Source organism: Acipenser ruthenus, chromosome 1 (genome assembly GCF_902713425.1).
Source record: "Acipenser ruthenus chromosome 1, fAciRut3.2 maternal haplotype, whole genome shotgun sequence".
Taxonomy (NCBI): Eukaryota; Metazoa; Chordata; class Actinopteri; order Acipenseriformes; family Acipenseridae; genus Acipenser; species Acipenser ruthenus.
This window is the reverse complement of record NC_081189.1, coordinates 64,068,432-64,095,840: the sequence shown is the minus strand read 5'-3', so window position 1 is coordinate 64,095,840 and position 27,409 is coordinate 64,068,432. Positions and strand designations below refer to the sequence as shown.

Sequence of the window (27,409 nt, the reverse complement as noted above, 5' to 3'; positions counted from 1 at the left end):
TGAAAAGGGGTAGTGCACCAAATCTATCTGACCTAAAATGGCCTGATGGGAATTGTGGCTTTACGTTGACTGTCTTATATTCACTGCATGTATAATTAATTAGGGTATGAGTTTGTCTCAACATATGTCATGGTTTCACAAAAACAGTATTTCAGTGGAAAAACTGATGTGGCAAATTAGAACCAGTTTTGCATCAACTTGATGTGCAGTCAAAACCGGCATGGCTATAACTGTAGCTGTCTGTTTTAAAATTAATAGAAATGCCAGCAACCACTGAGGATCGCAGCATTCCTAATCCGATTTGATGCACAAACATATCCCTCTTTTAAATTGCTTTGCAAGTAATGCTTTGTAGTAGCTAGGAGAAATTTATTTTAAACCAGGATATTTTGATAATCCTAAAATGACTCAGTTATTTTCTAGCCAAGAATATGATTTGCATCTGGCTTTAAGCACATACAAAACACCATTTTTTAAATATTTAAAATAAGAAAATATACTCTTAAATTCGTAAGCTCATATGCATAAAGGCAGTGTCACATGCACCCGCATGACAAGATTATAAATCTGGGCTTCGAAAGTCCTGTAAAATATGCTTACAACTGTTATCTGAAGAAAGTAATGTGTGTTCAGTGACTGATGGCATAATACAATTTAAAAAAAAAAGGTTTTGCCTTTTCATTAGTTTTTGCAGTTATTATTATCGTTATTGTAATTATTATAATTAGGGCTTCTGTTTTTCAGGTTTTATTAATTGTATTTTTCGGTGCTTATTTTTAGCTATTTTCGAGTTTTATGTAAATCGTTTTTTGGGGGCTTTCCTTTTTGATATACTGTATGAAATTAGTCTTTTTGGTTACTTTCCAAAATGCTTGAGCGGTTTTTTTTTTTTTTTTTGTCAAAATATGTATAGTAGTAACTTGACAGTACTTGCACACTTAAGATGTACCTTCTTTCCATTGCTGTCTTCCACAACAAAATCCCTATGGTCACGGGCACATTCTTCTGGATTTTTGTGTGAGGGCGTTTTTGTACATTTCGTCACAATTCTGTTTTAAATCCCCAGTACCTTAACTGTAATACATCTTGAAATCCCGCTAACAAGCCTCCATCCTGATTTTAATCTTGTTTTAAATCTCGCAAGCAGAGTCTCCAATAGAAATATAGGAATGTGCTGTCATTCGGTAGTTGGGGCGGGTTTAAAGTCAGGAAGGCGGGAAAATTGCCCAGCCGCACTGGGAAATGTATTTATTATTATTAGTTTTGTAGTCGTTTCTCTTTTTTAATGGTAATAGGGTAAAGTCAACGTGAATTGATTAAAGATTTCCACAGTTTTTCCGGTGTTTATTGGCAATCCACAGATTAAATTTTTTTTGTATCGGGTGTTTTATCGGGTTTTATCGGTTAAAACCAAAAATCAGAAGCCCTAATTATAATGTCTGTATACAGTACTTAAACACTGGCAATGGCAAAAGCTGTTGTGGTATGAAAGATAAGTCTGGTTTAGAGAGCTCTCTTCAAAACAATATATGGAAAGTATGGTTATTGTTTTATTACTGGAATATTTTCTAAATGGTTCTTTAGAAATGAATTGCCTTCACTATTGAATGCATGGATTATTATTTTATCTTTTCATTTCTGCTTTTGGAATATAATGTATTGTAGTGTAATTTGAGTCAATATGTAATTTCATCAAGTAAATACAATTTCCCCTTGAAAAAGCAAGCGTTCAATAATTTAAAATCAGATCACTTAACTGGAGTTAATTATTATTATTACTGTTGTTAACAACCCCCCCTAGCTCACTTCAGCATATTTTCTTTATGTATGTGGCATATCAATTATTGTAACTTGACAGCAAATTAAAACAAAACAAGTATTAATTTTCCTTCATAGCTGAAAGTGCAATTAAAACACACACTGGGTGCATTGTTACAAATCCTGGTCCAGATAAATCTGTGTACAATCTGGACACTTTCCAGTTTATGCTGTTAAAAATATCCATTAAACTGAATACTAAATGAAGATGGGGATTTAAAATCATAATTAAATCATATTTAAAGAGTTGAGCTCTAATAACATTCTTTTTGTTTGTAAAGGTAATTTATGATGGGCTAAATAATCCAATGGTTTGTAAACAGCTGACAACTCGACTCAGAGATTTATACACTGCACACATACACAGTAAAAACATGTTCTCGTTGTTGTGCAGTGCAGTTGTCATTCGTACTTAGTGTAGTGCAGTCTTCCTGTCAGTAACCACATTGATTATCGCAAGATTATAACTGTGTGTTTCCAGAAACTCAACAGTTTTCCCTTGATTTACTCAGCTTATTGGATTTCAAGCCTTACAATCTGCTAAATTCTCTTAATAATTTACAAGTGGTGACTGTTTTATAGATACTGCACATCTAATCATTTATTTCTAGTTGTCACATTATGACTGCGCCAGTTTCAATTTATACTATATAACAATAACAGATTTATTTGGTCTTAGCAATATAAGAGGGAAACAGGCCTTCTTTTTAAGACAAGGTCTCTCCCTTAGAGCTGTTTTTTTATATGTATGTAAATAAATACATTTCAAAAAACACTATTCTAAGCCATGGCTCTGCCTTCACATTCGATGACTGATTTTGTAAATCTCAATTATCCCAGTTCTCACGCTTGCCAGTTAGGAACAGTAGTAATCTTCAGTTGCAGGAATCAAAGCAATGGTTCAAGGTTGTTGCAGCTGTTTTTTTTTTTGTTTTTTGTCTTGTTGCTGTTCTATGAATATTACATAACCTAGCTGAGGCCTGATGTATTTATCATTTCACAAGACAGATAATTTAGTTTTGTGTTGAAAGCAGTTTTCTCAGTTTTTTATTTCTGATTTGATTTTGTTGTTCTTGTTTTTATGTATTCACGTGTACATATTTCTCTCCCGAGTAACCATTAATGCTTTCCACATGTTTTAATTGCTCAAATACGCCTTTTAATGTTTTTCAAGTTAATGGAATTAAATAATCTTTTTGTTTATTGTATGCACAGTGATTTAGTTCTGTTGTATAGAAACCAGAATAAAATACAGCTTCATGCACTTCCATAAAAACGGCCTTCTGTGAAGTTTAAATATACTGTATGTATATATACACACACATACAGTACACCCTTGCTATAACAACCTTCATTATAAAAAACCTGGCCCTTGGACCCCCCCCCCCAAAAAAAAAAATATATATATATTGTGAGACAGCAGGGAGGGGGTTAATGCACATTTGTCCTGATTTATTTGATTTGTTAATTGTTTTATTATTAATTATCCCCTGCACCTGGTAGCCATTGTTAAATTAGTACCAGGTGCAGGGTATTTAAGAGAGGCAGTCAGTCTGCTCAGGGCTGCTGAGTAGAAGGAGGCAGAAAGAGGTACTCTGCTTCCCAGCAGTCGTGAGGTAAAGTGTGTTGTATTAAACCTGTGTGTTTTGTTTTCTGTTTGGTGGGGAAACAGCTTAGCTGTCCCACTCGTAGTCAGTGTGTTCCTGTGTGTTAGTTAGTGCTCTTAAAGAGCTAGGTGTTTGTTTTGTATTTTGTTTATTTTGGTGTTTATTAAAAATAGCGCACCAGCGCTTAAAAATCAATTTCTTGTGTGCTGGGTCCATTTTTAAAGGGGCAACGAACCCGCAAGTGGGTGAGTTAATTCACAAAATATATATATATATATATATACACACACTGTCAACATCCGTCTGTACGCACGGGATGCCACCTCTGCAGTGAAGTCATCTCTTTTGTTTAATAAAAAGCATGCGCTGTGTAACTACCGAAACGAAAATAATGTTATGTTGCAACAAAGCTGGAAATTACATTGATCGTTTGCAAAAAAGGAGTAACGCAGGCATAGCTCTGTCCTGGATATAAACTGTCAAAAGGCACGTTGTTTTTTGGCTTGTTCAGCAACCATCCGGCAAAGGAAAATTGATTTAAATAACTTTTCATGAACGGTTGATGGAATAAAACTTCAGTTTGGGTTTCTTGCATGTTGCATTAAGATTTGGTGCACTTTGAAACGATTCGTGTCGATTGAAACGATTGATTTTGAATTAAAAGTTCAGCTTCAATTCAGGATTTTTGCTTTTTGTACTGCGTTTTGATTCTTTAACAAATAGGATAAAGCGAAGACACTACTGCATACATGAAACGAACAGGTACATGAAATTCTACTTTTATTCACAATCTCATCTTATTAACTTACTCCAACAGTTTATCGTTGATTTTTGTTGTCCTTTCGCTATAACGAACCCCTCAATATAACGAACAAAAGGCTTGGACCCCAACAGGGGTTTGTTATAGCGAGGGTGTACTGTGTGTGTGTGTGTGTGTGTGTGTGTGTGTGTGTGTATATGTATGTGTATAGGTATGTGTATGTGTGTATATATATATATATATATATATATATAATTTTAATTATTATTTTACTGCACTAATGCAAATAAAGAAACAATAATATTGTATTCCTTATTGATTGCCTTACTGTAGCAACATAAAGCATCCTGACACAGAATACTGTATTTATTATATAGATGTACCTTCCAAAAATGCAGTTGACAGATAGGTAAATTGGTAGGTTACGTTGAGGGGGACTAAGAAATCCTAAAGGACTTACTGGTCATGTGTTTCTGGCAATCCAGGCAGGTTCAACTGACCATTTAAACCGTGGGAACCAATTAAATAAGAAGCTTGATAACATGTGATCTCAAGTTGTGCAGCAAAGTTGCTGTGCAGATTCTTTACGCATTAAATTTAAATATCATATGTAATTCATATTTTTCAATGCATAAAACACACAGTACACCACTTATGTGGAGTGCTGTGTATGTATATAAATTGATGCTTAAACATGTAGGTTTAGTTTTGCAAAAGTAATACTTGGTACAATACAGCTTTAGATAGTCAGTTTCACTTTCTAGGTATGTTTCCCTCGGATATATCTTTGGGGTTAAAGCATGTTGCTGGCTGTAAAGTATGTTAGTCATTAGGGGAAGCAGCTGTTTAAGAAAAAAGGTACTTCAAATAAGTGCCCTGCACTTATTTGAAGTGCAGGGCAACCTGAAAGTAGGAAGAGGCTTTCATTGGACTTATTTTTCTTTCAAAATGATGAGGCTTGCCAAGTGATTGCAAGTGCACAACAGGTATAATTTATAAAATTGCTATAGGGGCGTCATTTCAGAAAAATGCTGGGCCTCTGTCCCAAACAGTATCATGAATGAGAAAAAAGAGGCAGTAATTGGGCCAGTTTACAACAAGATAGAGTGTCGCACTTTGTCAAAATCGTTCTTATTCTTAAAATAAATTATACAAAATGTGCAATGCAGGTATTTTTAAAGCACGATGTACTGTTAGAAAGCGGTACATCGTCAGAATGTGGTATGCGTACCAAAACTTGACCTGTGTAATGTCATAAAGTGGTACGCTGTCAGGTTTTGGTACAGGTGCAATCAATTGCGATCTGATGGGTGTTTTGCTATTGTCAAAAAGAGGTACATTTACTGTTAATTATACATTGTGTTTTTGCAAACAAACTGGAAACAGACAACTAATTTCTCTTAAAGGAAAAAACTATTCACAACAAACAAAATGAGAAGTCACCACAAAGTTGCACAAGTAAAAAAAATGTACAAGACCCAATGTATTGCATATGATAAATATTTGCATACCATTTTCTTAATAGTGGAAAAAATATTATAAATTACATTAAAAAATAACATTAAAGACTGGAAAATATAAATGCAATCGAAAAAGATGTAAAAGACCGAAAACAATAATGTACCAGATGTAAATGGCCATTTGCCTGCTTTCTTAGTAGAAGTTGTTTAGCCATGCGCGAGCAAACGCAGTGTGTTGCCTACCACTTTTTAACGCGTACATCTAAATAACACTACAACGGCACTGATTTGTAACAAAGTCGAAAATGTAATTCCACTAAGTCTCATTTGATGGTAATACATTTGTATGGTTAGGGTTGTCGTTTTCACTGAACATATGTGTTATAAAAGTGGGTAGATGCATTAACGCTAACCAAATTGCTCTGTAGCCGGCTTCCTTTATCACAGTTAAGTACAGACGTGCTCAAATTTGTTGGTACCCCTCCACAAAAAACGAAGAATGCACAATTTTCTCTGAAATAACTTGAAACTGACAAAAGTAATTGGCATCCACCATTGTTTATTCCATCTTTAATAGAAGACTTTGCTTTTGATTTTTTATTCAACATAATATTGTAAATAATAAAACAAATGAAAATGGCATGGACAAAAATGATGGGACCGCTAACCTAATATTTTGTTGCACAACCTTTAGAGGCAATCAATGCAATCAAACGTTTTCTGTAGCTCTCAATGAGACTTCTGCACCTGTTAACAGGTAGTTTGGCCCACTCTTCCTGAGCAAACTGCTCCAGCTGTCTCAGGTTTGATGGGTGCCTTCTCCAGACTGCAAGTTTCAGCTCTTTCCATAGATGTTCTATAGGATTCAGATCAGGACTCATAGAAGGCCACTTCAGAATAGTCCAATGTTTTGTTCTTATCCATTCTTGGGTGCTTTTAGCTGTGTGTTTTGGGTCATTATCCTGTTGGAGGACCCATGACCTGCGACTGAGACAGAGCTTTCTGACACTGGGCAATACATTTCGCTCCAGAATGCCTTGATAGTCTTGAGATTTCATTGTGCCCTGCACAGATTCAAGGCACCCTGTGCAGGGGCAGCAAAGCAGCCCCAAAACATAACCAAGCCTCCTCCATGTTTCACTGTAGGTATGGTGTTCTTTTCTTTGCAAGCTTCATTTTTTCATCTGTGAACATCGAGCTGATGTGACTTGCCAAAAAGCTCCAGTTTTGACTCATCTGTACAAAGGACATTCTCCCAGAAGGATTGTGGCTTGTCAATATGCATTTTAGCAAATTCCAGTCTGGCTTTTTTATGTTTTTCTGTCAAAAGTGGAGTCCTCCTGGGTCTTCTTCCATGGAGCCCACTTTCGCTCAAAAAGCGACGGATGGTGCGATCAGAAACTGACGTACCTTCACCTTGGAGTTCAGCTTGTATCTCTTTGGCAGTTATCCTTGGTTCTTTTTCTACCATTCGCACTATCCTTCTGTTCAATCTGGGGTCGATTTTCCTTTTGCGGCCGCGCCCAGGGAGGTTGGCTACAGTTCCATGGACCTTAAACTTCTTAATAATATTTGCAACTGTTGTCACAGGAACATCAAGCTGCTTGGAGATGGTCTTGTAGCCTTTACCTTTACCATGCTTGTCTATTATTTTCTTTCTGATCTCCTCAGACAACTCTCTCCTTTGCTTTCTCTGGTCCATGTTCAGTGTGGTGCACACAATGATACCAAACAGCACAGTGACTACTTTTCTCCATTTAAATAGGCTGAATGACTGATTACAAGATTGGAGACATGTGTGATACTAAGTAAAGAAACTAATTAGTTTGAAATATCACTATAATCCAATTATTTATTATCTTTTCTAAGGGGTACCAACAAATATGTCCAGGCCATTTTAGAGTATCTTTGTAGAATAAGCAATAATTCATCTCTTTTCACAGCTTCTTTGCTTTATTCTATGACATACCAAAGGCATGCAAGTATACATGATAAAATAGCTTTTAATTTCATCACTTTTCAGGAGGAATGAAGCATTATTTCAATGAGCTGTAAGGGTACCAACAAATTTGAGCACGTCTGTATAACTGTAAAAAAGCGTGGTACTAGACTACTCTTATTTCAGATAATTGAAAAAAAATTAAAAACAATGAAAGAAAAATTAAAAAGAGTCATGTATTGCATGGGCTTTACAAAAAGAGCTAAAAGAGTGAGAATGTAGTCTAACTTTATTTTAGCGCGTCCATCCGAATACACCTCACCAGATTTGATTCATACAACCTTGAGTTAAGATTGATACATTTCCACAAATAACAATAAGCACCACATTCCTATGAATGTCGAAAGTAGAAATATGTAGCAACGTACATGTTTCCACAGATAATCACGAATTGGCAAATTTGTCAACACCAGCCTGTCAGTCTAATGTTTTTTGTCGGGTTGGCTCACAAGAACCAAAAGATCGCTCAAACTCTCATCCCCAGTAGCTGTACGCAGGTATGTTTTGACCCTTTTCATGCACTAAAAGAACCTTTTATTTGCCGAATACCAACATTTGCATATGGCGAAAATGTGTTCTATATAAAATAAATCTATTGATATTCATGTATAAAATATTGCCTCATCATTTCTTTCCAGGCAAATGCATATGTAACATTTTAAAACAGTAATTCTAACAGTACATGTATCTAATACTGTAGTGTACCCCCTTAATATCATTTTCTGCCGATCCACTGTGAAAAAGACAACGATTAGTTTATAGAGCAGCTATACATTCCGATACCATGCTAAAACTAATGCAAACTGGCGCCACGCTTTTTTTTTGGTGTTTAAATTATATTATGCAAGAACTGCAATACCGTTTAATACTACTGATAATTTAAATAATATCTTATTTACCCCGATCAAGCAAAGGATGGGCTGTGTGAATGATATTATTTTTAAAAGAACACTGGAATTTTAAGAAATTACAACAATCTAAAATCGAAATAGGGTCAAAACTGAAACACAAAAACGCACAGCACAGCCCTACACATGAGCCTAAATCTCGTTTTCAAATCTATGGTACCTTTTCTTTAGAGCATGTACATAATTTTACCTGGGCATAAGCAATATTATTAGTATCTTTCACAAGTGAATCTCTCTTTCTTGTCTCGCTGTGTTTAATTTCTTCCGTTTTCCACCGGCTGTGGCAAACAATACATTTCCCTTTGACTCATCATGATATCAGTAATATTATTATAGAAATAGTAGAATGTATTCTGTGTTGTCGATTTAATCACAGGACAACGATGAACTATCAATCAAAAAAGAATGCCGCCGATGCCTTGAGACTGAGCGCGAGCAATGACATCACATAACAACCATTGCCGACTTCTTTCCGGATCTGGGTTAGATTAGAAAAGAATTAGGTTTCAAAAACGTATTTTATTAGTTTCTGAAGAAAACTTCGATCATCGTATATGTGATTATGTTATGGGAGGGTCAAAAAGTGGAAGACATAATGCCATATAGATCGTTTACAATATTCAAACAAATGTTGGTTTATAGCTGCTGTATAGCTATTTTTTTAGTCTCACAGTTTTTAATGATTTGTGTGCTCAAAGTAACTGTTAATATGCACATTCCATCAAACTCTCAACTCCCTTTTTTAGCACGTAAGCTGCTATGATTCTGGATCTCTGCGTGACAGTCTGCTAACAGCAATTTCTCATAGACTGAGTCATAGCAGGTGCAAAGATGAAACTTGGGAAACTGATAAAAAAAATATCACAAATATTGTAAAATCAGCACAGTAGCACTGTGTGAAGCATGCCTATACATCATCTTGAAATGCATCATTTAAAGTGATATTTAATTTATTTAATCAATTTATAATGTTTAAAAAATAACACACTCCCTTTTATATCTCATTTGTTTACTCACAGACTTCTTTGCAAATACAAAGTCACATGACCAAAATTAGTTTAGACTATTAACAACAAAACAGGCCAATAGTCAGTAGTCAAAGAGCTATTGTTTGGGTAACTTGGGTAAAAAAAATTGTTCATGATAAAAAAAAAAAAGTTCAACCTTTACTGTATTTTTAAATCTACTGTAATTGCATTTAATATATTTAAGATTAACATTCAGACTAAGTGACTCTTAATTGTTGACAGTGGCAACCGTAATGAAGGACCTATAAGTCAGGAGTGCTTGGAGGAGAGCATATTAATGCTATACACTTGTATATACATCTTTTTAAATGTGCTTTTATGGCTGTAATGGATCGTAGATGGCTGTTTTAAAATGAATATATGAATGCTGACATTTCTAATAAGCCTCCAAAAAAAATGTTTATAGCATTTTTGAGTGCTGACTGGCATGTACTGTATGTGTAAGAAAGCTCTAGACAGGGAGGACAAGAACCACACATTACTTTCACATTGGAGCCTGCTAGAAGGAGACACAGGGGATCATCTAAAGATACTGCAGCACCATGCCAGTGTTCCTCTCACACCTGTTGCATTTGCTCTTGTAGAGCTAGCAGGTGCTGCTGAAATAGCAGTGTTGAGGTGTTTTTAGTGTGTGTCATTATTCCTCTGGTGAATCAAAAACTTCACAGCTACATTCACAATGTTTAAATCCTTAATGTCTAGAATAAAATTAAGCTGTTGTTGTTTTTTAGATGTCACATTAGTTTTTGTTAATGGGCTCTGAAAAGTCTATAATGTGAAACATTTCTACTGGTTCCAGTCGTCTTTCTACTTGAAACATTGAACTTCCAGTGATGAAATGGTCGGTGTTTTCAGAACACTCAGGAGCTGCTAGAAAAAACTCAGTAGTGTTGCTTGTTTGAGCGGCATTCAAAAACATGAAAAGATATATCTGGATTAGCATAGTAATTTCTTACAGCATGTCTAATCAATTATAAATGGTCAGCCAGTCTCTTTGCGTTAAAAAGTTTACACAGTTACAGCATTTGCTAATCTTGTCTAAAAAAGGTAATCTAGTCAAATGAGAAAATACTTGGACCTGCAGATAGGGCCAGTCTGAGCCAGTGCCTGCATGAGAAAATAAAAATATATTCAAATTAAATCCAGTTTAATGTAATTTGTAGTTGAATAATACAGTCTTTTGTTGAATATCTAACATTTTATGTTTTTTAGATTACATTTTTAGTGAGAATTGTGAAGCGAGTTTCAAAATGCAATTAAATTAAATTATACCTAATGTTAACATAAAAAATAAATTGTTGTGGTCCTTTTTAGAATGCATTTATATAAATATATGCTTAAAAATGTTAAGCACTAAGTGCTAATTATATAACTGATTAAAATATAAATTATTATTTAATTATTGCTGAATGTATTTAGCTATGAAATAAATATTGTTGATCAAATTTAGCCTTTGTTTTTTTATCAATTTAATAGATCTATACAGATGTTTTAATTATATGAGAAACTGCAGAACATTTGAGCAGTGTTATATGTTTGTCAACTTTCTTAGTGTTACTGCGAAATATACATTTCATTTAATCTGATAATTTCACTTCAAGATAAAAAAAGAGAACAAATAATACATAATCTTACATTAAGAAGATATTTTTCTAAAATGGGATTATGCTGTTCTTAATACAAACACATTATTATTGCAGTACATGGAGGAAGCATTTGATACCAGATCCCTGAGGCAGTTTTGTTATGATTCATTACGTCCATCTCAACCATATTTATACATTTGCTGAAGTTCCTTTTTTTCATGGGGACTACTCCCCAGGAGCAATGTCAGCTAGTAATTAGTGAGGCCCTGTAATTGTAATATTATGTGGTTTTGCCTTGCAGTAATTACTTTTTGTAAATAATATTTGTTGCTTGTTGTACTCTTTTAAGTCCCTTTTTGTAACACATGCCTGTGCTCACATACATGCAGTAGAGTAGTGTTTAGAAGGCCAGGTTGTGGTGGGAAACCTCTGTGAGGGCTGTGTGTGCATTGTCATCTGAGTCTTTGCAAGAGTCCACAAGGACCTCTGTGAGTATACCGAGTACATCTCCGGGAATATTCACCCCAGCATAGCGATGCTGCACATGGTAGCTCTCTGGGGCCTGGAATGCATCTGTACAGCTGAGCAACTCAGCATCAAACACAACTAAAACACAGTGCGCTCCCTTTTCATTACGGGCCAACCAGCAGAGATTTAAATGCTCCTTTGGTTTATTATCTCATGAGTATATATGTATTGCAAGAACAACCACAGCCACAGGAAGAAGAAGAAGAAGAAGAAGAAGACGAAGAAGAAGAAGAAGAAGATGATTTTCACATCTGCTTACTTTGATAGGTTCAGTTAATTAAAAGATAATAGATACAAGATTTTTGCCCTATTGTTTATGAAGGGAGTAAAATAATGTGCATGTTAAAAACTAGAATTAAGGACTCAGCTCAGAACTACAACAAGTTGTTTTTTGGTAGTTTTATATTATTAATGTTGTTTTTTTATTTTCCATTTAGCCAAACTGCACTCTCTTCAAAATGTATATCATAATTCTATTTTTACCATATTATCTACAGTACAACCATTTATTCATTTATGATGCATTTGTTAAGGACATTCTTTTACAGGTATCAAAATCTAAGGATTCATAGAGGCCCCTTTATATTCTGTATTCTTTTTTATTGTTTACTGAATATGCCTCACTCACTGCTTTCAAATATAAAATCTGGTAATAGGGACTCTGCAGCGTGTGTTGCTACTAGCTATGAATGTAATGAACCGCAACTCCCATCCTTCGCTCTAATACAGACAACATAGTGAATTCCCTCCCTGTCTTTCCAGCTCACTTCCTCACTCTGACCAGCCTTAGCGTGGTTCCCCTCCAGCAGTCATCCAATCTCTCACAACTGTAAATCTCCTGGTGGGCTTCTTCCCAGGACTATGCACATTAACCTTATTTGAATGTCTTCTTATATACAATAGCATTGCATTTTCTTAATACTCTTCATAGACATATCATTTTTTGTTTTCTGGCAGTCTCTGCTGGCAGTGTTTCATGCTGCTCCAGAGATAAATCGGGCCCATTCCACATTCCTGATGTGGAGGGGATTAGAGCAATGTCAATGGACAGATATAGAATGTGCATTTTATGGTATTTTGAAAGATGTTTTTTCCTTTTCTTCTCCCTATGGTGTGTGGGGATATTAATTCCAGCGTTGGGTGATAATGTCTCAGACAGGTTACTTACATACAAACATGTTCTTTAACATATCTTCAGGCTTAATTTAAATTATTCAGTTGTGTCTCATACCTAGCCCTGCATTATACTATAGTGTTTCCCTCGCTGAGTCCCTCTTTGTAGCAGTCCTACTTCAGAGCCTGGAGAATTTTCTCTTTTTTTCTTTTTTCTTTAATACATTCACAGAACTTAGGAACAGCACCACTCTGATCATTGTGGGGGGAAATATTAGACACAGAACCTGCAAAATACACCCTAGTTCTATTTTACTTCCCATCAATATGCTGTTGTTTTTATTTTTTATTTTATTTATTTATTTTTATTCTACAGATAGATCTTAAATCTGAATATACTTGGTTTATTGTCAGGGGGCGGGGGGGAAACTGAAGTTCAACACTTTGTAAATGCACTATTGTGAATATTGCAGAATAACAGCATTCTAATTGTTTGTCTTTATATCTCATTTCCATGTGTAGAACATTAGCAAAGCAAGCAGTTCTCGAAAATGGGCATGACAACCTTATAGAGATGGATGTATTTACTCCACCACCGTGCCATGATGGCAGTTATGGGGATGGGTATGTTACACTAAGTGTTCATATGATACTAGCTGTTGATATAATGACAGGGGCAAGGCTTATTTCTCCAGTGCGGTTTTAGTATAATTTCATGATTATAATATTACATGTATGATTATAATATTACATAACAGAAGACTACTTGACCAAAAATAACTTTGTTTGCCATGTTTTTTTGTGTGTGAAAGTAAATGGAAATTAAGTGTATATTCTTTTAGGTTGTACTGTATTCGGTTTGCAACTTCCTGCTATGTCTGATTGGAATTACACTTTAAAAGAATATCTCAGGTAGATGTTAGGAATTTCTTTAAAGGCTGTAGTTAAAAATGGTCTTTAAATCAATGTCATTATCCAGTTATAGTTGCTTTTCGCTGACTGTTTTTATTGGTTAGCTATTTCAATTTTAGTGTAGTTCTATGAAAGTTAAGCATTGAATGCTTTGAAGACTAATAAGTGCATTAAAACGTAAATGAGATGGCAACCCAATAGTGCTGTACCTGTAGGCCAGGGACTAAAAGCACAGAAAATAATTAGTATGAAATGGTGGATACAAATGGCATACTGTAAAACATACTGAATCTGATTTAGTAGCCAGGTTAGATATATGTTAGAAACTTTACTTTAAAGTGTAAAACCTACGTGGGTTAAATGTCTGTTTAAAAATGTTGGACATAAACATTTCAACTAGTGTGCAAAATATATATGTTTTATAAGTAATTTTATAAGCATTCAAAAATGTCAGCAAAAAAACTAAAATCAAGTGTAATTCTTTCCAGAATAGAGTTCTAAATGTTGGTGCTGTATATCAGGTAGATAAGCCACAGCAAGAGACTGTATGACTGCACCGTTTGTACAGCACTCATTTTTATGCAATGTTTCAATATTCTGTAAATTTATGTTGTTGTTTTTTTTTAATCTGGCATAGTTATGTATTTAATGAGAACCGTTAAACCACGACAGTAGATATTGTGATAATTATAAAAACACACCGATACAATTGTAGAATATTTTAAAGGCAAACACCATTGAGATTTAAAGCTCCACAGCAAACATTATTATCTCACAGCTAGAATCATCCCTTGTCTGTTACATTATCTCATGTCCTTATGAGTTTATATTTTGTATTTTTTTTTTTAAAGAATGCTGTTTTTGAGAATTGCTTAACTTTGCTATTTCTTTTTCATGTTATTTGCAAATGAAAATGAACTTAATTAGGTTCACAAGCTACTAAACATATTTCCTAATGTAGTCATTAAAATGAGATGGTTATTTGAATCATATTTCTACCACATATTCAGCTGGGAATTAAGTGTTTTAAGATATAAAAAAAGACAAAGAACCCCCAAAGTACATGTCTCAAGATTTTATAGTGCTACAAAAGCAAATTGGTAGCTTTATACTAGAAGCATTATACTTCCCAGGAAACCTTTACTATAACCTTCGACCTGCAATCCCTTGTCAGAGCTGTTCATTTTGAATTAGAGGATCAGGTTTAATTGTCCAGACTTTACTTTTAACCCAGAATGTTTAGCTATTGGACCAGGGTTGATGGAAATAGAATAGCAAGCACCAAGGTTTCAATTTATCAACACTGTGGGTTTTCACTGGGGTAAAAAAAATAATAATAGGAAGCAGCCAACTAATGCATTTGACTAAATTAGATGACCTGGTTAATTATCATTGGTATAATGGTCTATTATTCAATCACAGTAGTTCCAGAAGACCAAAAGGGACCTCTTTAAAACTAAATGAAAGGTGTTTGTATTATATTAAACAAGTGTTGCTACAGAAACAAGTATCTGAAATAGTGCATTATTTATTGTAACACCCTTGGTCTGTGTTTGAATAATATTTGATGTGTATTCTTTCTTTATACCTTTTCAGGCACTTCCTCTTTAAGACAGGCACAGGGACAACACCGCTGTTCAGCACGGCCACACCAGGCTACACAATGGCAACTGGTGCTGTTTACTCCCCACCAACCCGGCCCCTGCCTAGAAGCACACTCTCGAGGAGTGCATTTAAATTCAAGAAATCCTCAAAGTACTGCAGCTGGAAGTGCACCGCCCTCTGTGCTGTTGGCATTTCAGTTCTGTTGGCAGTTCTTCTGTCTTACTTCATAGGTAACTGGATTCAATGGCTAGCACTCAATTTGAACACTATCTAAAGCTTAAAAATGTGTGTTGAGAACTGTCTCTTTCTGTTGGCGAGCAGCAAATAATTGTGAGGAATTACACATAGAAGTGGCTGATTCACCACTGGAAGCTGTGAAGACTGCTTGTATAAACAGGATAACTTACTGATAACATCTCACAGCTTACTTCAGCTCACATGTTTTCAAGTGTACCAGTGGTTTATAGAACCCTACAGTAGGAAACAGAAATGTATGCAGTATGTTTTTATGATGTGACTCAAAGACACCTTTAGTGTCTGGTCTGTAAAGTCTGTAAAATAAAAAAGCTACAGGAAATTAACCTCTTTACATTTTGCCTGTAGTCTCCAATGTCTACATTTTCCAATGGGTTTATTAAAATAAATGGTACGATAAAGTTTTAATTATTGAAAGTTTGCAAAGTAAAACCTTGGGTATTTGACAACATCTAAATGTGCAAAGGTCTTTGCAGATATTACATTTGAAGTGACAGCACATGTTAATTAAAAATACAAAAATCTGCTGTTAATCTCCCGGGATTCAGTTCTAGAATGGTTGATATTATTTATTTCTGCAAATGCTAAAGACAGGATTTTGGAAACAAATATATTCCATGTTTCTCCTGAAGAGAACATCTGTTGCTGATTTTGATTGTGATCTGCAGAACTGCCTTTCATTATCTGTAAGTTGGCCTGTTTTAGGTAGTTTAGGAAAATCATACCCACTGTGGCATTGTCACTGTGAATCCACTGCAGCAACTTTTTTTGTTGTCGTTGTCATGGTGAATCATACTGACGCGTCCTGAAATATTTTATTAACAACTAAACTACAGATTGTCCATTATCAGCTCTTGAGTTTTTGAACTGGATACTACTTTTACTAACACATTAGTATATGTTACCATGAATTTCTTAAATCCCATTTACTTGAAAAAGAAATAGCGCAACATTCTTAATGGATTTCATAACTACTCATTGCGTTCAATCCGTTTGCATATGCGCTCAGCAGGATACTTAAGAGAAAAGCTAATTTATGGAAAAATATGGATTCCTAATCACAATACAGCCCTGTAGGGGATCAGTATTACCATGCTGCTTTAGATTCACATGCTTTTATCTTAAATGCCTGTTTTGGTAACACTCCAGCAATTCTTATCAAACCTTTTTATCTGCTTTTAATAAAACTTTATATATGTTTGGTACAAAATCCTGTCACGCTTAATACAGGGGAAAAAAGGCTTTCCATTTTTATTAACTAATCATGAAGGGCAAATATTCAGATTTAAAAAAAAAATGGAAAAGAAAAAAAAAACTAGGTCTGCTGTCATTTGAACATTAAATTATTTTGACCTCTTTTCAGTTTTCATTTTCAGTCATCATCATCATCTGTGTCACTTTTGCTGCCCTCAAACTCCAAATGTATCTACTTATGATAATTTGGTTTCGCACAACTTATTTACTTTCTATGTGCTTCTGAGGGTTTGGTTGCTTTACACTCGTTATTAGAATTCAAAGACACGTTTCATATCTTAAGTGTTTCTAATTTTCACAATGAATGGAAACATTAGAGAAAATACATTTTGCTGGTGCTGGGCTCTTGCTTTTCTGCAGGATCCTCATCAGGAGTTCTGAAGCGACACGTTCTTGTCACTGTGGTGCTTCTTACAGTGAGCTAACAAAATAAATGCAGCCCCCTCTAAGCAGTCTCCTAATTAGGGGTGCTTCTTTGGGTTGCTCTACACCTGGCAAGCCAGCATCAAGTTTTATATATATATATATATATATATATATATATATATATATATATATACATATATATATATATATATATATATATATATGCTGTTGACATTATACAGATCCCTACATACTCCCTATAGGCACACATACCTGTCAAAAAACGAAAAATTTCTGCCTGCGAACACTTGAAATATCAAACTGGAAGGGCATATTATTGCTAGAAAATTATGGAGACTTTTTATTCACAGTCGTACTGCTTGAGTTCTTTTTAATGCACTGTCACAAAGACGGCCGGAGTGGGTGGCGTCAGACCAGAAGCAGGAAATAAACAGACAAAGAGGTGTGGTTTGGTGAAGCTGAGCGAATGCTTTCGCTCAGCATTTAATTAAACAGAACAGAAAATAAAAGGTTTTAAACACATAACAGGACACGGCACTTGCGCCAAAATAAATAGACTAACAAAACGTACTAAACACTTAACAAACGGTGCACGGAGAGACAAACAAACACGGTGAGTACAAACACTTCTAGATTATTTCACTTTACTACTTTCCTCCTTCTCCTCACCCGTTCTCCACTCTCGAACACCCAACCTCGAGTGAATGCTACGTGTCTCTATATATACTGTTGTGCTGGGATTCAATTACTAATTAATTATTCACTTGAATCCCAGCACGTGAATTAATTCTGTGCAACCCCGTACTCACATATTACATTTAACCAGCATTTTAAGACTATATGTGTACTGATGTTGAATTGTTCTCTTTTCTTGAAGCCATGAACCTATTTGGACTCAACTGGCAGCTTAAAGAGACTGAAAACTACACATTTGAAAATGGGCAGGTTAAGTCTGAAGCCACTCCAACCAACGCGATAACAGTACTTTCGGGTGACAATGGTAAGAATTTTTCCAGTTTTACGTCCCTATCTTGCATGCTTGTATGTGCTCATTTATATGTACTGGTATATGCTGTATAAAGTTATCTGTACAGTACACAAGGGAATTTAACTTTACAGTTTCCTTAAGGACTGTGTTAAAATTCTTTATTGATCTTATATATTCCTTTGATACTGATTAGTACGATTTTCTCAACTTTTCATCTCTCATTTTAGTGATAACATTTTATTAAAATTGGCTAAAACAAGCCTTGTGGTAGTGCTGCTTTCTTACAGATCTAAAATGTGACAGAATGGTCATCAGCCAAAGGGTTTCTGAATTATTTAAGTATCCACACAAATTTGTTTTAGTGCTTCATAGTGCTTTCTTTGATTTCCATTACACGAGAGTAGATGTTAAAACTTCATGCTGATTTGAACTCGGCTCTCGCCAAGATAAGCACCAACTAAGACGTAGCTTTACAGTAAACTAATGTGATCCATATGTGTCTCCATCCATTTACGTTTCCTTCCATATGATGATGTAGATATCCTTCTGTCTGGTGTTAATGGCTGAAGTGTAAGCTGATCCCTGGAGCCAGCATTATTTTGCCTCCCTGGCGCATCAGCACACACAACGGCTGCGATGCTGGCTCCGGGGATCAACCACAGTGAGGCCTCCCCAGCGCATCAGCATGACAACCGTCTGGATTGAGCTAAGTAGGGTACATCTCTGGGGTCTTCAAGTGGGCACCTTCCATCCTCAGTGTTTCGTTGACTAGCCCATGACACCTCAAGAGGGCTCGACGGTGATTCTGGCGTCCCAGCATCACCCCCCTCCGTCCCCCACTCAACTCAGCCCAGCTTACTTACCTGTACATCAGCATTTCTTTCTTTCTATTGTGCTTGAGATCCCCAGCCAGAATCTTTCCATCTCAACCACAGCCAGTTGCTGCTCCTCTCTGCTGCTTCAGATAAGTTCTTCACTGTGCGACTCTTGGCCACTGAATCCGACGTCTCTGAGAAACCGGGTTGTAGAGTGTGCCACAAATCCTCGACAACCCACTTCCACTGGGTAAACCCGGACTCTCCATCCTCGCTGTTCCGCTTCAGTGGCTAGTTGAGCATACCGCAGTTTCTTCCTCTCATACGCTTCATCTACAGCATCCTCCCATGGCACTGTTAACTCTATCAGGTGAACAAGGCGTGTTGATCCAGACCACAAGACAATATCTGGTCAAAGGTTAGTGGTGGCAATCTCAGGTGGAAAAATAAGCCGTGACCAACATCTGCCAGCATTTTCCAGTCTCTAGCAGCTTCCAGTTGTCCTGGGCGAGGATTGGTTTTAACACCTTTTCTTGGTGGTTGCTCTCCTGGGCGGAGGAATGTTGTCTTTTGTGTGTAATGTTTTGATGGAACAGGTGGCAACTTATTGGTCATGTTACGCTTGTCTTCCAATGCTAAGGCCAAACATCGCAGCACCTGGTCATGGCGCCAAGTAAACCGTCCTTGGCTAAGAGCCACCTTACATCCTGTCAAAATGTGCCTTAATGTTGCAGGTGATGAACACAAAGGACATGAGGGATCCTCTCCTACCCAGAGGTTTAGGATCTGTGGTGATGGGAGAACATCATATGTTGACCTGATCTGTTCCACTGACCATAGGTCTTGCCAGCCAATCTTGCGTTGTTCTACACTCTCCCATCTCATCCATTCTCCCTGCTTGGCCTGGGAAATGGCCTTTATACACCTCATCCTCTCCTCCTGCTTTTGCACCTCGTTGACTACCAGCTTCCTCCTTTGAGCTGGGGCTGACTTATGCCATGTAGGAGGAGCTGAACTGAGACCAAGACCCCCACTTCCATGCTGAACTTGCCCCATGATATCACCAATTCGAAGGGTAGCCTTTGCATCTTCCACAGCTTTCTTTGCTGCCCACTTTCTTCCAGTTTTCAACACAGGTGCTGCCTCCCTTACGCATTTGTCGCGTGACTCTACTAATGTCATTTCCAGTCTGACCTTGGCGCACTTAAACTCCTCGGTTAGAGCGGAGACTGGTAGCTGCAGTATTCCTTTACCATAAAGTCCCACTCTGCTGAGGCAAAGAAACCTCGTACACAGTCAGTGGCCACAGCAACCTCGGCAGTAGACCAAACTGAAAGCACCAGAGTTTTAGTTTGCCTGGTAGAGCGCTGCTGTCTATGCTCTTCAACCCTTCCACTGCTTGTTGTCTAACTTCTCCCACACGAACTGTGTCCTTTAGATCCCCGTCGTACCATCTCCCAAGACTCTTCACTGGCTTCTCAGACACTGTTGGTATTGCCTCACCATTAATGAAGATTGTTTTATCTACTACTTTGCCTTTAATTATAGAAATGCTCCTTGATTTAGTGGGCTTGAATTGCATTCGTGCCCATTCAATGTTATTATTTATTTCTTAGCAGACGCCCTTATCCAGGGCGACTTACAATTGTTACAAGATATCGGATTATTTTTACATACAATTACATTCTTTTTTACACATTATTTTTACAAACAATTACCCATCTATACAGTTGGGTTTTTACTGGAGCAATCTAGGTAAAGTACCTTGCTCAAGGGTACAGCAGCAGTGTCACCCCACCAGGGATTAAACCCACAACCCTTCGGTCAAGAGTCCAGAGCCCTAACCACTACTCCACACTGCTGTTATTGGTTAATTTGCCCAATAACCGATTAGTGCAGGCTACTGTTGTAGTCATGGTTGTCATGTCATCCATGTATGCTCGAATTGGTGGTAGTCGCATTCCAGAAGCCAAGCGCTCTCCTCCTACTACCCATTTTGATGCCCTAATGATTACTTCCATTGCCATGGTAAAAGCCAGTGGAGAAATGGTGCATCCTGCCATTATTCCAACCTCTAGGCATTGCCATGTAGTGCTGAATTCTGAAGTTGAAAAACTAAATTGCAAATCTCCAAAGTAGGCTTTCACTAAATTTGTTATTGTCATCGGTACACTGAAAAAATCAAATGCTGCCCAAAGAAGTTCATGTGGCACTGAACCATATGCATTAGCCAAATCCAGGAATGTCACATGGAGCTCCTTCCTCTCCTTTTTAGCTGATTGAATTTGTTGCCAGATCACATTGATGTGTTCTAAGCATCCTGGGAAACCTGGAATGCCCGCTTTTTGTATTGAAGTGTCAATGAAGCAGTTCTTTAATAGGTAAGCTGACAATCTCTGAGCAATAATGCTGAAGAAAATCTTGCCTTCTACGTTTAATAGGGAAATAGGACGAAACTGACTGATGCTTGTAGAATCTTTTTCTTTAGGTATAAAGACTCCACCTGCTCGGCGCCATGCTCTTGGTACAACCTGTTTTTCCCATGCCATTTTCATCAATTTCCACAGAATTAGTAGAACTCCTGAAGCACTCTTGTACACTATGTACGGAACTCCATTAGGCCCTGGAGATGATGAAGCCCTTGCTTTTTTCACAGCTTGCTCTACTTCTTTCCACTTAGGTGCACAGTCCTCCATTTGGTATTCTGGTGGATTGATAGGTGGGATGTCTGACGGAATTGACATAGGCTCCTGCCTTTTTGAATCTGTATGTGTTTCCTCCAAATATCTCTCCAGCTCAACCTTAGATGCTTTTAGTGTGCCATTCTTCTCACTGGTGAATAACTTCTTTACAAATTTGAATGGGTCTTTATAAAAGTTAGCTCTCGCACGCTCCTCCTTTTTGTAGCGTTTCCGTAGGCGCTCAGCTCTGCGCAATGTTGCAAGCTTATCTTTTATGACCCTTTGTAAGAGATTGAGTCCCTCCTTCTGACTTTGTTCTGCTCTTCTCCATTGCTTCCTCAGCTGTCTCCTTTCTCTAACCCTTTGCGGTCCATTTATTAATCACGCGTCAGGCACGTCAGGTCTAATTAATTTTCACACGCGCAGTTAATTTTAGACGCGCTGTTTAAAAGTTTTTTTTTCCACAGTCAAACGGGTTTAAATGGCCCTGCATATCAACAAAGCACTCACTAGGCATCTCCAGCCCCGCCCCACCCTTTCGTTTGCTTTAGTGTTCACCTATGTAAGAAATAAATAATAATAATAATAATAGTCGTCCATACCGATCGATCATCTCCGGATCACTCGTTTTATCATCAAACTCCTCAATAATGCGATCCAAGTCATTATTTTATTACTATAACATCTCAAAAAAGCTCTGCAAATGTCTGTGTTTTCTGTGCGCTGATTCAGTCAGCCAACTTGTTTACTTACGATCCGCCCCATTATCTGATACCAGATACCATGCATGAGTATTCATGAGATACGCCTTTTTTTTTTTTTTTTTTTTTTCGACTTGTCTCGGCTCTTGTCGCTCCCACTCGGCAGTTGAAGGTTTTCTCGGCTTTTTCCGGAGAAAAAACGACTAGAAACCCGTTTTTTGCGTTGCTATAATGATGTCGGACCCAGTCCAACAAAGGACCTGTGAGGAATAATTGCAATGTCGGACCCAGTCCGACAATGGACTGGAAAGGGCTAACTAAGCGTTCAATCTCCTGCTGCCGTCTAGACTTTCCAAGAATAGTTTGTACTTTTTCCTTCCTTTTTTCAACTCCAAACCTCTCACTTCCATATGCGTAGATGATGTCCCCAAATTTATCCAGCTTCTTTTCAACTGTTCTACTTAATCTTTCCAGTGCAAAGCAGAGATCTGTGTTTACTGTGTCCCATGCAGTTTTCTCACAAGCTCTTGGCCATTTAACTCCAGGCTTGTACCCACTGAGGTTCTTTTCTCTCTTATGCTTGTTTGTCTGACCGGGTTCACAAGGATCATTAGGTTTCTGAAATATGTGCACTTGCCTTTCATTTGCTGTTTTATGAGTCCCAATGGCTTTCGGGTCAGCTTGTACTCCATCGAAGGTCAATATAAAATGTGGAGGGGGATGTTACATTATGACTTTGATTTAGTTTGTATTTACAAACTGTGGGAAGTCCTACATTCTAGTAGTTTGTAGATGGGGATGTTTGTTGTCAGCTAAGACATCTCATAGTGGGAGGTATGGAGCCAAGGTTACCTCAAGAAAGAGAAGGGCTTGTATTGATTGTGTATAAATGGTTGTATCCTGCTTCCTGGCATGTTAATTAGTGCTGCTTATGAGGATTTAAAATGACATCAGTATCAACAATAGACCATTTACTTGTGGGGTTCTTTGCAATGTAATTGTGTTATTGCAGCTGTCTGTCTTTAAACACATTTACAGGGCCCTATTAATTTAAGAAGTCTATTTATTTTTATTTGAAATGACCTATTCTGAAGATGTCTACTCTGGCACAATAGCATCAAATCTAAGATTACGTTTGTATCAAATAAAGATAAACAATGGATACTGAAGTTAACAGTAAACATAGTATAAAGCCATTAACGGACTTGAAGAGACCAGTCTGGCCATATCTTGCTTGCTAATTGGTGTTGCCCATCAGGATTTTAAATGGCATCAGATTCTACAATGGACTATTTTGTGAAGGGATTTTTCAACATCTGAATTGCTAAACTAAAAAAAGAAAGAGAGTATTATTTTCTTAAAAGTACCAAGCCACTCGGAGGTTCACTTATAGAAGTGAGGTTTAACACTTTTTAGTAATTAAAAAAAAAGAAAAAAACTCTGTGACATCAAACTGTATTTGTTTAATCAGGTAAAGGAACTACAATGCTGATTTACAATGAAGCACTAGTCCAGTAAAAGCACATGCAATGTCAGGTGCCAAGGCAATATATAAAAAAAATGCTATCCATCCCCTGAGAAAGTTGCAGAAGGTATGCTTCATGGTAGAACACTGTTTTAAGCAACCTTTTCTACTAGCTGTGGGTCTGTAAATAAACTTTGCAATAATAAAGTGTTCTGCATAATTCTTTAGAGCTGGACATATGCAAACTAATTCCTATTTACTATGCTAGTTATAAATGAAATGCCCTGATCTTAGCATCTCTGTAATGCTTCCAAGGTTTTAGGAATGATTCTAGCAATCACACCACTTTGATTTGCAACGTGGCAGAGAGAAATACCTTCCAGAAGCATAATGAGGCCCTTGCAGTCGTATTTTTAGGGTGTCCCTTTGGAAAGCATAGCATGTTACCGATAGATCTAGTGACTTACACATTTAGAAATTTTGATTATAACTTTTTTTAAAATATATTACAACATCAGGATAATTAAAATATATGTGTGAAGGATTAAAATGAATACATGTAGCAGTAAAAAAAAGTATACTTCATGTATTAAAACAGATTTGAAATAAACACAGTGTATATTGTATAAGGTGAAGTTTTCTTTTAATATAGCATTGTCAATTAGTTATAGCCAGGGACTCACTGCACTTTCTTCTGTAACCTCTATAAGACCAAAACATTTTGAAAAGATAGCTATTTTTTTCTACTGACACAGCTATGTTAAATCCCTACAGCTACTGAAACAGTGGGCCAGTTTTAAAAATAACACTAGCAATTTCATCTTGTGATGCATGACCCATGGGATGTAAGTTCTGGAAGGGAGAGTTCTGATTCCTTTTAAAGAGCTCTTCAAAGCAATCTTTATTTAAAATGGGGAAAAAAGTGTAAACATATTTGTCAATGCCGTTCTCTTTAATAGAAAATATAACTAGAGGGAGATACTCAATGATTTTCTTCCCCTTGTTTGTAAAGTAATTTGTACCCTAATGGTTCAAATTGCTTTTTAGGCTATTGAAATGGTTGAAGAAATAATCTCAATCAGGTTCTCAAAGCTTTCAGTAATCTCCTTAAGGGTTGACGTTGACAATTAGCTTTCAGATACAACATCTTTTTGAGTAATTTCTATTATTTGCTACTGGCATTGTGGCAAAATCTCTGCCGAAGCACAGGTGTGTGTGTGTGGGGGGGGTAATATTGGGTGGCAGGGAAGTGTAAAATCCTCCCTGCAAAAACACGTGGGAATGTGGCTGGAGCCAGGAATTAAATATGTGATTAAATGATTAATTAAGGCTCCAGCCATAGATGTATAAATAGGGTGATTATGGGTGTTTGAATCGTTAGATTTTGAGTTAATGTTGGTATTAGAGGTATGTGGTGTGTGTTTTTGTGGTCCGCATCGTCTGTAGTAAGTGAGTTTTTATTCAGCCTGTTATTTGAGCCTGTGTGCCATTTGTTTGTTTGTGTCTGTTTAGTGTTTTGTTTATTTATTTATTATTAAACGTGTGTGTAACAGGGCGAGCAGCCCTGTACATTGTTTTGTTTATTTTAGTTTAGAACGGGGGTTCCCCCTCTGCCCCTGTGTTATTTTGTGTTTTTTATTATGATTTAGTATTATTTAAATGACGGCGAGCGCCGTGCGGTTTTGCTTCTCTTTCAATTGCCGTCTCTCTGCTCGCTCTCTCCTCTCTAACACCCACCCCGAGTGCCGAGAGCTGCAGGTTTTTATAACAGGTGACCATCTCCCGATTAGCAACAAAATTAATCACTTAATTAATTCGGGAGATGGCCACCTTCTGCACGAGTTTTTCAATTATTCCTGGCAGAGGACGAGCACCAATCTCGCCTCTGCCAGAAAACGTTTTTTTTTAAATAAACAAAACCGCACGGCGCTCGCCGTCATTTAAATAATACTAAATCATAATAAACAAACACAAAATAACACGGGCGGAGGGGGAACCCCCGTTCTAAACTAATAAACAAAACAATGTACAGGGCTGCTCGCCCTGTTACATGTGCTTTAGCGCTTCACCGTATCTTCGGGGTATGTCTCCCTTTTATTATTATTATTATTATTTATTTCTTAGCAGCGGCCCTTATCCAGGGCGACTTACAATTGTTACAAGATATCATATTATTTTTACATACAATTAACCATTTATACAGTTGATTTTTTTTTACTGGAGCAATCTAGGTAAAGTAACTTGCTCAAGGGTACAGCAGTGTCCCCCACCTGGGACTGAACCCACAACCCTCCGGTCAAGAGTCCAGAACCCTAACCACTACTGCACACTGCTGGCCTTCCTGGTAAACAACAACCATTGCCAGTGACGCTGTCCTGTCACATTGCTTTATTCTATAAAAGATGTTTATTGTATATTTTGCTTTGTTTTTAAACAATAAGCTGTCCAGAAAACAAGTAAAATTGAATGAAACTTGGAATTAGTTAACACTGAAAACCAATTTCCTAAAAGTCATTTTGGAAGACCATACAAATCAGTTATCTGAGGGAATAAAGCTAGTAGTTTAAATTAAGCAGTACTGCCAGTTCATTACATTCTGTACAGACTAAAGAGTCCACAGAACAGTTATCAGTAGCCTGTTTTGAGTACATGGCATAAATGTTGTATTTTTTTTTTTTATAAAAAGGGCTGTAATGCAGATTGCCCACATACAGTGTGGAATTATATTGTGCTGTACAAATCACAGGGACCTGTGTTTCCTTTTAGTATTACTACCATTAAGATCGATCTTTGGACTAAGGTACATGTTGGAATTACATTTGTTAGGCTATTCTATGAGCAAATTTTCATTAGATTTAGAGACACAAGGCAGTTTGAAAAACACTGAACAGAATTGTGTGGTAAACATTGGGCTCTATGTACTGTTAATGGATTACCTGTTCATATATGGTATAAATTCGTGGCCTCAATCTGTTGTACAATTGATGCGTGTGATGTACTAAACATCTCTTTTTCGTGGACAACTACCGTACCTGTCATCGCAGGTGTACAAACGGCATCAATGGCTGCTCATTCTACAGGAGAGCTCGATATTTACATTTCATTATAAATAGTTTCGCAACGTCGTATGGCACTGTTTGCAGTGTTTGTCACTCCATATGGCTGTTTTATATAAGGAATTAAAACAGGGAACTGCTGAAATGTGCTGCTTTAAGGTCTTACTTTTCAAATTTGTGTGTTGTTTTTTTTTTTTTTAAGGAAAACTTGGTGTTTTTCTCCAAGAAAACAATAGCATAGATTCCGGAGAGGTGGATGTAGGTCGTCGTGCAACACTAGAGGTGCCTCCCGGGGTCTTCTGGAGATCGCAAGTTTTCATCGATCAACCGCAGTTTCTGAAGTTCAACATCTCGCTTCAGAAAGATGCTCTAATTGGAGTGTATGGAAGAAAAGGCCTGCCACCTTCACACACTCAGGTACAAAAAATAAAATAAAATAAAAATAGCTGGGAAATGACAGTCAGCAGGTGTTTATGGCTTTGC

At 36.9% G+C, this 27,409-nt stretch overlaps 1 protein-coding gene across 17 annotated transcripts in view; it reads left to right on the top strand.

Moving 5' to 3' along the window:
* Nucleotides 1–27,409, top strand: part of LOC117421382 (teneurin-3-like) — a 932,247-nt gene that overhangs the window by 846,690 nt on the left and 58,148 nt on the right. For 11 of the 17 annotated variants that reach the window (XM_059027478.1, XM_034035713.3, XM_059027498.1 and 8 more), the window contains 4 exons: nt 13,330–13,431; nt 15,316–15,554; nt 18,098–18,220; nt 27,129–27,343. In XM_059027478.1, coding sequence (XP_058883461.1) covers nt 13,330–13,431; nt 15,316–15,554; nt 18,098–18,220; nt 27,129–27,343 — 679 coding nt within the window. The remainder of the gene's footprint in view (nt 1–13,329; nt 13,432–15,315; nt 15,555–18,097; nt 18,221–27,128; nt 27,344–27,409) is intronic. The other 6 variants (XM_059027514.1, XM_034035720.3, XM_059027521.1 and 3 more) reach the window with 1 other exon arrangement.